Consider the following 15318-nt stretch of genomic DNA (forward strand, 5'->3'; position numbering starts at 1 on the left):
CTCAGTGTTTGCACATAATGCATTTCCTGCCCTGAGCCATGTGACCACTGAGGGAATTACTCTTTATGGCTGCACAGAGTAGTGATTTACATTGACATGGTCCAGTCTGTCAAACTAACTGGTCATTACATTAAATCTGGATTCCCGAGTTGCTACTTTTATTTTTAGACTTATACATGAATGATATGTAGTCATTGATTGCTGTGGAATGTAACTTATAAATGCGTCATGAGCTTAGTTCAACTGTCGTACCACATCAGAACCCAAAATATTTATTTTATTTTATTTCACCTTTATTTAACCATGTAGGCTAGTTGAGAACAAGTTCTTATTTACAACTGCGACCTGGCCAAAGCAGCGACACAAACAACTCAGAGTTACACATGGAATAAACAAACATACAGTCAATAACACAAGAGAAAAGACAAATCTATATATATATATATATATATATATATATATATATATATATATATATATATATATATATATATATATATATATATATATATATATATATATATATATATATATATATATATATACATATATATATACACATATATATATATATATATATATATATATATATATATATATATACACATATATATATATATACATACATACAGTGAGTGCAAATGAGGTAAGATAGGGGAGTTAAGGCAATAAATAGGCCATGGTGGCATAGTACTTACAATATAGCAATTAAACACTGGAGTGATAGATGTGCAGAAGATGAATGTGCAAGTAGAGATACTGGGGTGCAAAGGAGCATGAATAAATAAATACAGTATGGGGATGAGGTAGTTGGATGCAGTGATCTGTGAGCTGCTCTGACCGTTGGTGATTAAAGCTAGTGAGGGAAATATGAGTCTCCAGCTTCAGTGATTTTTGCAGTTCGTTCCAGTCATTTGCAGCAGAGAACTGGAAGTAAAGGCAGCCAAAGCATGAATAGGCTTTGGGGGTGACCAGTGAGATATACCTGCTGGAGCGCGTGCTATGGTGACCAGTCAGCTGAGATAAGGCGGGGCTTTACCTAGCAGAGACTTGTAGATGACCTGGAGCCAGTGGGTTTGGCGACGAGTATGAAGCGATGGGCAGCCAACAAGAGCATAGAGGTCGCAGTGGTGGGTAATATATGGGGCATTGGTGACTAAACGGATGGCACTGTGATAGAATGCATACAATTTGCTGAGTAGAGTGTTGAAGGCTATTTTATAGATGACATCGCCGAAGTCGAGGATCGGTTGGATAGTCAGTTTTACGAGGGTATGTTTGGCAGCATGAGTGAAGGATACTTTGTTGCGAAATAGGAAGCCGATTCTAGATTTAATTTTGGATTGGAGATGCTTAATGTGAGTCTGGAAGGAGAGTTTGCAGTCTAGCCAGACACCTAGGTAATTGTAGTTGTCCATATATTCTAAGTCAGATCCGTCCAGAGTAGTGATGCTGGACGGGCAGGCAGGTGCGGGCAGTGATCGGTTGAAGAGCATGCATTTAGTTTTACTTGCATTTAAGAGCAGTTGGAGGCCACGGAAGGGGAGTTGTATGGCATTGAATCTCGTCTGGAGGTTAGTTAACACAGTGTCCAAAGAAGGGCCAGAAGTATACAGAATGGTGTTGTCTGCGTAGAGGTGGATCAGAGAATCACCAGCAGCGAGAGCGACATCATTGATGTATACAGAGAAGAGAGTTGGCCCGAGAATTGAACCCTGTGGCACCCCCATAGAGAGTGCCAGAGGTCCGGACAACAGGCCCTCCAATTTGACACACTGAACTCTATCTGAGAAGTAGTTAGTGAACCAGGCGAGGCAATCATTTGAGAAACCAAGGCTGTTGAGTCTGCTAATAAGAATGTTGTGATTGACAGAGCTGAAAGCCTTGGCCAGGTCGATGATACGGCTGCACAGTAATGTCTCTTATCGATGACGGTTATGATATCGTTTAGGACATTGAGCGTGGCAGAGGTGCACCCATGACCAGCTCTGAAACCAGATTGCGTAGAGGAGAAGGTACGGTGGGATTCGAAATGGTCGGTAATCTGTTTGTTAACTTGGCTTTCGAAGACCACCCTACATACCACAGCTGGCTTGCTTCTGAAGCTAAGCAGGGTTGGTCCTGGTCAGTCCCTGGATGGGAGACCAGATGCTGCTGGAAGTGGTGTTGGAGGGCCAGTAGGGGGCACTCTTTCCTCTGGTCTGTGATTGGGGACACTGCACTGTGTAGGGTGCTGTCTTTCGGATGGGACATTACACGGGTGTCCTGACTCTCTGAGGTCATTAAAGATCCCATGGCACTTATCGTAAGAGCAGGGGTGTTAACCCCGGTGTCCTGGCTAAATTCCCAATCTGGCCCTCAAGCCATCACGGTCACCTAATAATCCCCAGTTAACAATTGGCTCATTCATCCCCCTCCTCTCCCCTGTAACTATTCCCCAGGTCGTTGCTGCAAATGAGAACGTGTTCTCAGTCTATTTACCTGGTAAAACAATGGATAAATAAAAAATACAATGAAAGGGCAGTGTAGAAGATATATAGATCTGTAGCAGTTTGGGTCGAGAGTGTCTCCCCTTTGAAGAGGGGGATGACCAATCTATGGGAATCTCAGACGATACGAAAGAGAGGTTGAACAGGCTAGTAATAGCGGTGGCAACAATTTTGGCAGATCATTTTAGAAAGAGAGGGTCCAGATTGTCTAGCCCGGCTGATTTGTAGGGGTCCAGGTTTTGCAGCTCTTTCAGAACATCAGCTGACTGGATTTGGGTTTGGGAGAGTTGCTGTGGGGGGGTGCAGGGCTGTTGACCAGTGTAGGGGTAGCCAGGTGGAAAGCATGGCCAGCCGTAGAACAATGCTTATTGAAATTCTCAATTATAGTGGTGATTTATCGGTGGTGACAGTGTTTCCTAGCCTCAGTGCAGTGAGCAGCTGGGAGGAGGTGCTCTTATTCTCCATGGACTTTACAGTGTCCCATAACTTTTTTGAGTTTGTGCTACAGGATGCAAATTTCTGCTTGAATAAGCTAGCCTTAGCTTTCCTAAGTGCCTGTGTACATAATATAAGCTTGTTATATTATGTCTGTAAACTGCATAGCCTCCTAACATTAAAACTATAATTTTATATCATGGATGGTCAGTCCTTGCATCTATAGTTCTGTCTATGACTCTGAGAGTTGTTACATTTCTTCAGGCCCATCCCTTTTTTCTACCTAAACACAGGCAGGGAGTGTTGTTGTTGTTTAAATGAAGGATTCTGGCTTTAAGGGATCCATTTGCAGAGCAGCACGGGTGCTAATGTGCTCTGTGCTCTCTGCTCTCCCCTCTGCCCTGTAGTCTCTTCCTCTGACAGACTGTCATTCTCCGTGGAGAGATGGCTCCCCCTCCCCGCCACACTGTCCCCAGGTCGGATGTGTGGTGGGGGCGCGGAGAGCATCAAGGCCCGTAGATCAGAAGGCAGATCCAGTATCAATTTAGCTCTGTCCGTCTGTCTGTCTGTCTCTTGGTCCTTCTCTCCTGAGCACTCCCTCTCCTCCCTCTCCAACTCTCCTCCTTCTCTCTATGTATGTGTATGTCTACCGGGGACAGTGGGATATGCAGAAGCACACATCTCCCTTGCTCACGTTGTAAATGGACAACACATTAATCTTCTTCTTCTTCCTCTAGGATGCCAGCTACTGGTTACAGGTTCACCGGTTGGAGCATGGGGACGGAGGTATTCTAGACCTGGATGACTTGCTGTCTGATGTGGCTGATGACAAAGACCGGGTAAGTGAACTGAAGCGTTGGCTGATCTAGCGGTCTAAGCCGCCGGCCCAGAATACATGTACCAGTGTGTGCGTGGGTTGGAGTCTGACCCACTGCTATTCCAGCGGCCCTCTCTCTCCTATCCTCCTACCTTCCCCGTCAGTCACTGTCGTATCTAATAAACAAGTGGGGGGGGGATTCTCCTTTTAAAAAAGACTGTAAGGGAAGTCTGTCAAGGCCAGGTACCATCGTGCATAAAGGATGAGGTGAGATGGAGGGGTGTGAATCAGAGGGCTTCAACTTGACATTTACTAGCTTGTACGTGAACTTCTACCCTTTTGGAAACGACACCATTGGAGATCTGCTTAGTGCTTTTCCTGGCATTTGTTATTAGATAATATCATGCGAATATTTGAACAACATTACTGGGTTAATATGATTTGTTTTCTATCGATACCATAGTTTACTGTTTGGATCATCTATTTCTACATCTGTTTATTTATGTACCAAAGGCTTGGGCTTCTCCACTCACCCTTCTGCACAGAATAAACACGGTGGCAGGGTTCTACATGACACCCTATTCCCTAAAGTGCACTATTTTTGACCAGGTCCCGTAGGGTACTATTTGGCTGTGACCCACAGAGTCCCGAGCTCAAGTGACCCACATTGTCCCGAGCTGCTACAGTTGCCCTCTGACCCCTCGTCTCATCTCCTCTCAGTATCAGTGTTGTTTCCCAACCATTTTTAAACGAGGCTGACTGAAGGAGGAGAGCTAATCCTCTGACTGAGTGACAGCAGGGTCACGGAGGTCGACGGGGGTCACATTCTCCTCTGGGTCAGCTCTGCTGTGCCCTGGGGCCGCTGGGCTGTATCATAATCCCAGTGTCAGGGTCACCGCAACACAGACCCACGAGGGTTTAGTATTGAACAGGAGCGGGGATATGGGAATGCATGCAAGTTGAAACCTCAACCGGATGTAGGCGTGGCTTGTTACAGTCACACTGATTCAATTAAGGACGGATGTTCCTCTGACACCGTGGATGTTGCAATCCTGCTAGTGGTGTGATGAGTTAGGTGTCCTGTTGCTGGTATGAGTGTATTTTTATTCTGTTGAAATTGTAGACCGACATTCTTCTTTCAACGTGGGTCTTGCAACACCGCGTGTAGTGTGTACTATATGACCGTGTGTCCAATATGACCGTGTGTCCTATATGACCGCGTGTAGTGTGTCCTGTATGACCGCGTGTAGTGTGTCCTGTATGACAGTGTGTAGTGTGTCCTGTATGACAGTGTGTAGTGTGTCCTGTATGACAGTGTGTAGTGTGTCCTATATGACAGTGTGTAGTGTGTCCTATATGACTGCATGTAGTGTGTCCTGTATGACAGTGTGTAGTGTGTCCTGTATGACAGTGTGTAGTGTGTCCTGTATGACAGTGTGTAGTGTGTCCTGTATGACAGTGTGTAGTGTGTCCTGTATGACAGTGTGTAGTGTGTCCTGTATGACAGTGTGTAGTGTGTCCTATATGACAGTGTGTAGTGTGTCCTGTATGACAGTGTGTAGTGTGTCCTATATGACAGTGTGTAGTGTGTCCTGTATGACAGTGTGTAGTGTGTCCTGTATGGCTGTGTGTAGTGTGTCCTGTATGACCGTGTGTAGTGTGTCCTATATGACCGTGTGTAGTGTGTCCTGTATGACCGTGTGTAGTGTGTCCTGTATGACCGGGTGTAGTGTGTGCTGTATGCCAGTGTGTAGTGTGTCCTGTATGACAGTGTGTAGTGTGTCCTGTATGACAGTGTGTAGTGTGTCCTGTATGATAGTGTGTCCTGTATGACCGTGTGTAGTGTGTCCTGTATGACAGTGTGTAGTGTGTCCTGTATGACAGTGTGTAGTGTGTCCTATATGACAGTGTGTAGTGTGTCCTGTATGGCTGTGTGTATTGTGTCCTGTATGACAGTGTGTAGTGTGTCCTGTATGACCGTGTGTAGTGTGTCCTATATGACAGTGTGTAGTGTGTCCTATATGACAGTGTGTAGTGTGTCCTGTATGACAGTGTGTAGTGTGTCCTGTATGACCGTGTGTAGTGTGTCCTGTATGACCGTGTGTAGTGTGTCCTGTATGACCGTGTGTAGTGTGTCCTGTATGACCGTGTGTAGTGTGTCCTGTATGACAGTGTGTAGTGTGTCCTGTATGACCGTGTGTAGTGTGTCCTGTATGACCGTGTGTAGTGTGTCCTGTATGACCGTGTGTAGTGTGTCCTGTATGACCGTGTAGTGTGTCCTGTATGACCGTGTGTAGTGTGTCCTGTATGACCGTGTGTAGTGTGTCCTGTATGACCGTGTGTAGTGTGTCCTGTATGACAGTGTGTAGTGTGTCCTGTATGACAGTGTGTAGTGTGTCCTGTATGACCGTGTGTCCTGTATGACAGTGTGTAGTGTGTCCTGTATGACCGTGTGCAGTGTGTCCTGCATGACCGTGTGTCCTGTATGACCGTGTGTCCTGTATGACAGTGTGTAGTGTGTCCTGCATGACCGTGTGTAGTGTGTCCTGCATGACCGCGTGTAGTGTGTCCTGTATGACCGTGTGTCCTGTATGACCGTGTGTCCTGTATGACCGTGTGTCCTGTATGACCGTGTGTAGTGTGTCCTGTATGACCGTGTGTAGTGTGTCCTGTATGACCGGGTGTAGTGTGTCCTGCATGACCGTGTGTCCTGTATGACCGTGTGTCCTGTATGACCGTGTGCAGTGTGTCCTGTATGACCGTGTGTAGTGTGTCCTGCATGACCGTGTGTCCTGTATGACCGTGTGTAGTGTGTCCTGTATGACCGTGTGTAGTGTGTCCTGTATGACCTGGTGTAGTGTGTCCTATATGACCGTGTGTAGTGTGTCCTGCATGACCGTGTGTAGTGTGTCCTGTATGACAGTGTGTAGTGTGTCCTGTATGACCGTGTGTAGTGTGTCCTGTATGACCGTGTGTAGTGTGTCCTGTATGACCGTGTGTAGTGTGTCCTGCATGACCGTGTGTAGTGTGTCCTGTATGACAGTGTGTAGTGTGTACTGTATGACCGTGTGTAGTGTGTCCTGTATGACAGTGTGTAGTGTGTCCTATATGACCGTGTGTAGTGTGTCCTGTATGACCGTGTGTAGTGTGTCCTGTATGACCGTGTGTAGTGTGTCCTATATGACCGTGTGTAGTGTGTCCTATATGACCGTGTGTAGTGTGTCCTGTATGACAGTGTGTAGTGTGTCCTATATGACCGTGTGTAGTGTGTCCTGTATGACCGTGTGTAGTGTGTCCTGTATGACCGTGTGTAGTGTGTCCTGTATGACCGTGTGTAGTGTGTCCTGTATGACCGTGTGTAGTGTGTCCTGTATGACCGTGTGTAGTGTGTCCTGTATGACCGTGTGTCCTGCATGACCGTGTGTAGTGTGTCCTGTATGTCCGTGTGTCCTGCATGACCGTGTGTAGTGTGTCCTGTATGACCGTGTGTAGTGTGTCCTGTATGACCGTGTGTCCTGTATGACCGTGTGTAGTTGTGTCCTGTATGACCGCGTGTAGTGTGTCCTGTATGGCTGTGTGTAGTGTGTCCTGTATGACAGTGTGTAGTGTGTCCTGTATGGCTGTGTGTAGTGTGTCCTGTATGACAGTGTGTAGTGTGTCCTGTATGACAGTGTGTAGTGTGTCCTGTATGACAGTGTGTAGTGTGTCCTGCATGACCGTGTGTAGTGTGTCCTGTATGACCGGGTGTAGTGTGTCCTATATGACTGTGTGTAGTGTGTCCTGCATGACCGTGTGTAGTGTGTCCTGTATGACCGGGTGTAGTGTGTCCTGCATGACCGTGTGTAGTGTGTCCTGTATGACCGTGTGTAGTGTGTCCTGTATGACAGTGTGTAGTGTGTCCTATATGACTGCATGTAGTGTGTCCTATATGACAGTGTGTAGTGTGTCCTGTATGACAGTGTGTAGTGTGTCCTGTATGACAGTGTGTAGTGTGTCCTGTATGACAGTGTGTAGTGTGTCCTGTATGACTGCATGTAGTGTGTCCTATATGACAGTGTGTAGTGTGTCCTGTATGACAGTGTGTAGTGTGTCCTATATGACAGTGTGTAGTGTGTCCTGTATGACAGTGTGTAGTGTGTCCTGTATGACAGTGTGTAGTGTGTCCTATATGACAGTGTGTAGTGTGTCCTGTATGACAGTGTGTAGTGTGTCCTGTATGGCCGTGTGTAGTGTGTCCTGCATGACCGTGTGTCCTGTATGACAGTGTGTAGTGTGTCCTGTATGACAGTGTGTAGTGTGTCCTGTATGACCGTGTGTCCTGTATGACAGTGTGTAGTGTGTCCTGTATGACCGTGTGCAGTGTGTCCTGCATGACCGTGTGTCCTGTATGACCGTGTGTCCTGTATGACAGTGTGTAGTGTGTCCTGCATGACCGTGTGTAGTGTGTCCTGCATGACCGCGTGTAGTGTGTCCTGTATGACCGTGTGTCCTGTATGACCGTGTGTCCTGTATGACCGTGTGTAGTGTGTCCTGTATGACCGTGTGTAGTGTGTCCTGTATGACCGGGTGTAGTGTGTCCTGCATGACCGTGTGTCCTGCATGACCGTGTGTCCTGTATGACCGTGTGTCCTGTATGACCGTGTGTAGTGTGTCCTGTATGACCGTGTGTAGTGTGTCCTGCATGACCGTGTGTCCTGTATGACCGTGTGTAGTGTGTCCTGTATGACCGTGTGTAGTGTGTCCTGTATGACCTGGTGTAGTGTGTCCTATATGACCGTGTGTAGTGTGTCCTGTATGACCTGGTGTAGTGTGTCCTATATGACCGTGTGTAGTGTGTCCTGCATGACCGTGTGTAGTGTGTCCTGTATGACAGTGTGTAGTGTGTCCTGTATGACCGTGTGTAGTTTGTCCTGTATGACCGTGTGTAGTGTGTCCTGTATGACCGGTTGTAGTGTGTCCTGCATGACCGTGTGTAGTGTGTCCTGCATGACCGTGTGTAGTGTGTACTGTATGACCGGGTGTAGTGTGTCCTGTATGACAGTGTGTAGTGTGTCCTATATGACCGTGTGTAGTGTGTCCTATATGACCGTGTGTAGTGTGTCCTGTATGACAGTGTGTAGTGTGTCCTATATGACCGTGTGTAGTGTGTCCTGTATGACCGTGTGTAGTGTGTCCTGTATGACCGTGTGTAGTGTGTCCTATATGACCGTGTGTAGTGTGTCCTGTATGACCGTGTGTAGTGTGTCCTGTATGACCGTGTGTCCTGCATGACCGTGTGTAGTGTGTCCTGTATGTCCGTGTGTCCTGCATGACCGTGTGTAGTGTGTCCTGTATGACCGTGTGTAGTGTGTCCTGTATGACCGTGTGTCCTGTATGACCGTGTGTAGTGTGTCCTGCATGACCGTGTGTAGTGTGTCCTGTATGACCGCGTGTAGTGTGTCCTGTATGGCTGTGTGTAGTGTGTCCTGTATGACAGTGTGTAGTGTGTCCTGTATGGCTGTGTGTAGTGTGTCCTGTATGACAGTGTGTAGTGTGTCCTGTATGACAGTGTAGTGTGTCCTGCATGACCGTGTGTAGTGTGTCCTGTATGACCGGGTGTAGTGTGTCCTATATGACCGTGTGTAGTGTGTCCTGTATGACCGTGTGTAGTGTGTCCTGCATGACCGTGTGTAGTGTGTCCTGTATGACCGGGTGTAGTGTGTCCTGCATGACCGTGTGTAGTGTGTCCTGTATGACCGTGTGTAGTGTGTCCTGTATGACCGTGTGTAGTGTGTCCTGTATGACCGGGTGTAGTGTGTCCTGTATGACCGTGTGTAGTGTGTCCTGTATGACCGTGTGTCCTGTATGACCGGGTGTAGTGTGTCCTGTATGACCGTGTGTAGTGTGTCCTGCATGACCGTGTGTAGTGTGTCCTGTATGACAGTGTGTAGTGTGTCCTGTATGACCGTGTGTAGTGTGTCCTATATGACCGTGTGTAGTGTGTCCTGTATGACCGTGTGTAGTGTGTCCTGTATGACCGTGTGTAGTGTGTCCTGTATGACCGTGTGTAGTGTGTCCTGTATGACCGTGTGTAGTGTGTCCTGCATGACCGTGTGTAGTGTGTCCTGTATGACCGGGTGTAGTGTGTCCTGCATGACCGTGTGTAGTGTGTCCTGTATGACCGTGTGTAGTGTGTCCTGTATGACCGTGTGTAGTGTGTCCTGTATGACCGTGTGTAGTGTGTCCTGTATGACCGTGTGTAGTGTGTCCTGTATGACCGTGTGTAGTGTGTCCTGTATGACCGTGTGTCCTGTATGACCGGGTGTAGTGTGTCCTGTATGACCGTGTGTAGTGTGTCCTGCATGACCGTGTGTAGTGTGTCCTGTATGACAGTGTGTAGTGTGTCCTATATGACCGTGTGTAGTGTGTCCTATATGACCGTGTGTAGTGTGTCCTGTATGACCGTGTGTAGTGTGTCCTGTATGACCGTGTGTAGTGTGTCCTGTATGACCGTGTGTAGTGTGTCCTGTATGACCGGGTGTAGTGTGTCCTGTATGACAGTGTGTAGTGTGTCCTATATGACCGTGTGTAGTGTGTCCTGTATGACCGTGTGTAGTGTGTCCTGTATGACCGTGTGTAGTGTGTCCTGTATGACCGTGTGTAGTGTGTCCTGTATGACCGTGTGTAGTGTGTCCTGTATGACCGTGTGTCCTGTATGACCGTGTGTAGTGTGTCCTGTATGACCGTGTGTAGTGTGTCCTGTATGACCGTGTGTCCTGTATGACCGTGTGTAGTGTGTCCTGTATGACCGTGTGTCCTGTATGACCGTGTGTAGTGTGTCCTGTATGACCGTGTGTCCTGTATGACCGTGTGTAGTGTGTCCTGTATGACCGTGTGTCCTGTATGACCGTGTGTAGTGTGTCCTGTATGACCGTGTCCTGCATGACCGTGTGTCCTGTATGACCGTGTGTAGTGTGTCCTGTATGACCGTGTGTCCTGTATGACCGTGTGTAGTGTGTCCTGTATGACCGTGTGTAGTGTGTCCTGTATGACCGGGTGTAGTGTGTCCTGTATGACCGTGTGTAGTGTGTCCTGTATGACAGTGTGCAGTGTGTCCTGTATGACCGTGTGTAGTGTGTCCTGTATGACCGTGTGTAGTGTGTCCTGTATGACCGTGTGTAGTGTGTCCTGTATGACCGTGTGTCCTGTATGACCGTGTGTAGTGTGTCCTGTATGACCGTGTGTAGTGTGTCCTGTATGACCGTGTGTAGTGTGTCCTGTATGACAGTGTGTAGTGTGTCCTGCATGACCGTGTGTCCTGTATGACCGTGTGTAGTGTGTCCTGTATGACCGTGTGTCCTGTATGACCGTGTGTAGTGTGTCCTGTATGACAGTGTGTAGTGTGTCCTGTATGACCGTGTGTCCTGTATGACCGTGTGTAGTGTGTCCTGCATGACCGTGTGTCCTGTATGACCGTGTGTCCTGTATGACAGTGTGTAGTGTGTCCTGCATGACCGTGTGTAGTGTGTCCTGCATGACCGCGTGTAGTGTGTCCTGTATGACCGTGTGTCCTGTATGACCGTGTGTCCTGTATGACCGTGTGTCCTGTATGACCGTGTGTAGTGTGTCCTGTATGACCGTGTGTAGTGTGTCCTGTATGACCGGGTGTAGTGTGTCCTGCATGACCGTGTGTCCTGTATGACCGTGTGTCCTGTATGACCGTGTGCAGTGTGTCCTGTATGACCGTGTGTAGTGTGTCCTGCATGACCGTGTGTCCTGTATGACCGTGTGTAGTGTGTCCTGTATGACCGTGTGTAGTGTGTCCTGTATGACCTGGTGTAGTGTGTCCTATATGACCGTGTGTAGTGTGTCCTGCATGACCGTGTGTAGTGTGTCCTGTATGACAGTGTGTAGTGTGTCCTGTATGACCGTGTGTAGTGTGTCCTGTATGACCGTGTGTAGTGTGTCCTGTATGACCGGGTGTAGTGTGTCCTGCATGACCGTGTGTAGTGTGTCCTGTATGACAGTGTGTAGTGTGTACTGTATGACCGTGTGTAGTGTGTCCTGTATGACAGTGTGTAGTGTGTCCTATATGACCGTGTGTAGTGTGTCCTGTATGACCGTGTGTAGTGTGTCCTGTATGACCGTGTGTAGTGTGTCCTATATGACCGTGTGTAGTGTGTCCTATATGACCGTGTGTAGTGTGTCCTGTATGACAGTGTGTAGTGTGTCCTATATGACCGTGTGTAGTGTGTCCTGTATGACCGTGTGTAGTGTGTCCTGTATGACCGTGTGTAGTGTGTCCTGTATGACCGTGTGTAGTGTGTCCTGTATGACCGTGTGTAGTGTGTCCTGTATGACCGTGTGTAGTGTGTCCTGTATGACCGTGTGTCCTGCATGACCGTGTGTAGTGTGTCCTGTATGTCCGTGTGTCCTGCATGACCGTGTGTAGTGTGTCCTGTATGACCGTGTGTAGTGTGTCCTGTATGACCGTGTGTCCTGTATGACCGTGTGTAGTGTGTCCTGCATGACCGTGTGTAGTGTGTCCTGTATGACCGCGTGTAGTGTGTCCTGTATGGCTGTGTGTAGTGTGTCCTGTATGACAGTGTGTAGTGTGTCCTGTATGGCTGTGTGTAGTGTGTCCTGTATGACAGTGTGTAGTGTGTCCTGTATGACAGTGTGTAGTGTGTCCTGTATGACAGTGTGTAGTGTGTCCTGCATGACCGTGTGTAGTGTGTCCTGTATGACCGGGTGTAGTGTGTCCTATATGACCGTGTGTAGTGTGTCCTGCATGACCGTGTGTAGTGTGTCCTGTATGACCGGGTGTAGTGTGTCCTGCATGACCGTGTGTAGTGTGTCCTGTATGACCGTGTGTAGTGTGTCCTGTATGACAGTGTGTAGTGTGTCCTATATGACTGCATGTAGTGTGTCCTATATGACAGTGTGTAGTGTGTCCTGTATGACAGTGTGTAGTGTGTCCTGTATGACAGTGTGTAGTGTGTCCTGTATGACAGTGTGTAGTGTGTCCTGTATGACTGCATGTAGTGTGTCCTATATGACAGTGTGTAGTGTGTCCTGTATGACAGTGTGTAGTGTGTCCTATATGACAGTGTGTAGTGTGTCCTGTATGACAGTGTGTAGTGTGTCCTGTATGACAGTGTGTAGTGTGTCCTATATGACAGTGTGTAGTGTGTCCTGTATGACAGTGTGTAGTGTGTCCTGTATGGCCGTGTGTAGTGTGTCCTGCATGACCGTGTGTCCTGTATGACAGTGTGTAGTGTGTCCTGTATGACAGTGTGTAGTGTGTCCTGTATGACCGTGTGTCCTGTATGACAGTGTGTAGTGTGTCCTGTATGACCGTGTGCAGTGTGTCCTGCATGACCGTGTGTCCTGTATGACCGTGTGTCCTGTATGACAGTGTGTAGTGTGTCCTGCATGACCGTGTGTAGTGTGTCCTGCATGACCGCGTGTAGTGTGTCCTGTATGACCGTGTGTCCTGTATGACCGTGTGTCCTGTATGACCGTGTGTAGTGTGTCCTGTATGACCGTGTGTAGTGTGTCCTGTATGACCGGGTGTAGTGTGTCCTGCATGACCGTGTGTCCTGCATGACCGTGTGTCCTGTATGACCGTGTGTCCTGTATGACCGTGTGTAGTGTGTCCTGTATGACCGTGTGTAGTGTGTCCTGCATGACCGTGTGTCCTGTATGACCGTGTGTAGTGTGTCCTGTATGACCGTGTGTAGTGTGTCCTGTAGGACCTGGTGCAGTGTGTCCTATATGACCGTGTGTAGTGTGTCCTGTATGACCTGGTGTAGTGTGTCCTATATGACCGTGTGTAGTGTGTCCTGCATGACCGTGTGTAGTGTGTCCTGTATGACAGTGTGTAGTGTGTCCTGTATGACCGTGTGTAGTTTGTCCTGTATGACCGTGTGTAGTGTGTCCTGTATGACCGGTTGTAGTGTGTCCTGCATGACCGTGTGTAGTGTGTCCTGCATGACCGTGTGTAGTGTGTACTGTATGACCGGGTGTAGTGTGTCCTGTATGACAGTGTGTAGTGTGTCCTATATGACCGTGTGTAGTGTGTCCTATATGACCGTGTGTAGTGTGTCCTGTATGACAGTGTGTAGTGTGTCCTATATGACCGTGTGTAGTGTGTCCTGTATGACCGTGTGTAGTGTGTCCTGTATGACCGTGTGTAGTGTGTCCTATATGACCGTGTGTAGTGTGTCCTGTATGACCGTGTGTAGTGTGTCCTGTATGACCGTGTGTCCTGCATGACCGTGTGTAGTGTGTCCTGTATGTCCGTGTGTCCTGCATGACCGTGTGTAGTGTGTCCTGTATGACCGTGTGTAGTGTGTCCTGTATGACCGTGTGTCCTGTATGACCGTGTGTAGTGTGTCCTGCATGACCGTGTGTAGTGTGTCCTGTATGACCGCGTGTAGTGTGTCCTGTATGGCTGTGTGTAGTGTGTCCTGTATGACAGTGTGTAGTGTGTCCTGTATGGCTGTGTGTAGTGTGTCCTGTATGACAGTGTGTAGTGTGTCCTGTATGACAGTGTAGTGTGTCCTGCATGACCGTGTGTAGTGTGTCCTGTATGACCGGGTGTAGTGTGTCCTATATGACCGTGTGTAGTGTGTCCTGTATGACCGTGTGTAGTGTGTCCTGCATGACCGTGTGTAGTGTGTCCTGTATGACCGGGTGTAGTGTGTCCTGCATGACCGTGTGTAGTGTGTCCTGTATGACCGTGTGTAGTGTGTCCTGTATGACCGTGTGTAGTGTGTCCTGTATGACCGGGTGTAGTGTGTCCTGTATGACCGTGTGTAGTGTGTCCTGTATGACCGTGTGTCCTGTATGACCGGGTGTAGTGTGTCCTGTATGACCGTGTGTAGTGTGTCCTGCATGACCGTGTGTAGTGTGTCCTGTATGACAGTGTGTAGTGTGTCCTATATGACCGTGTGTAGTGTGTCCTATATGACCGTGTGTAGTGTGTCCTGTATGACCGTGTGTAGTGTGTCCTGTATGACCGTGTGTAGTGTGTCCTGTATGACCGTGTGTAGTGTGTCCTGTATGACCGTGTGTAGTGTGTCCTGCATGACCGTGTGTAGTGTGTCCTGTATGACCGGGTGTAGTGTGTCCTGCATGACCGTGTGTAGTGTGTCCTGTATGACCGTGTGTAGTGTGTCCTGTATGACCGTGTGTAGTGTGTCCTGTATGACCGTGTGTAGTGTGTCCTGTATGACCGGGTGTAGTGTGTCCTGTATGACCGTGTGTAGTGTGTCCTGTATGACCGTGTGTCCTGTATGACCGGGTGTAGTGTGTCCTGTATGACCGTGTGTAGTGTGTCCTGCATGACCGTGTGTAGTGTGTCCTGTATGACAGTGTGTAGTGTGTCCTATATGACCGTGTGTAGTGTGTCCTATATGACCGTGTGTAGTGTGTCCTGTATGACCGTGTGTAGTGTGTCCTGTATGACCGTGTGTAGTGTGTCCTGTATGACCGTGTGTAGTGTGTCCTGTATGACCGGGTGTAGTGTGTCCTGTATGACAGTGTGTAGTGTGTCCTATATGACCGTGTGTAGTGTGTCCTGTATGACCGTGT

The 15318-nt window shown here is 48.3% G+C and overlaps 1 protein-coding gene across 1 annotated transcript in view; it reads left to right on the top strand.

Annotated features, from left to right (window-relative positions):
- The window catches only part of LOC118402172 (partitioning defective 3 homolog), a 257768-nt gene that overhangs the window by 49934 nt on the left and 192516 nt on the right, over window positions 1-15318 (top strand). Inside the window, 1 exon segment of the mRNA XM_035800167.2 lies at window positions 3662-3763. Coding sequence (XP_035656060.2) covers window positions 3662-3763 — 102 coding nt within the window.

The sequence above is a fragment of the Oncorhynchus keta genome, chromosome 23, assembly GCF_023373465.1.
Source record: "Oncorhynchus keta strain PuntledgeMale-10-30-2019 chromosome 23, Oket_V2, whole genome shotgun sequence".
NCBI lineage: Eukaryota > Metazoa > Chordata > Actinopteri > Salmoniformes > Salmonidae > Oncorhynchus > Oncorhynchus keta.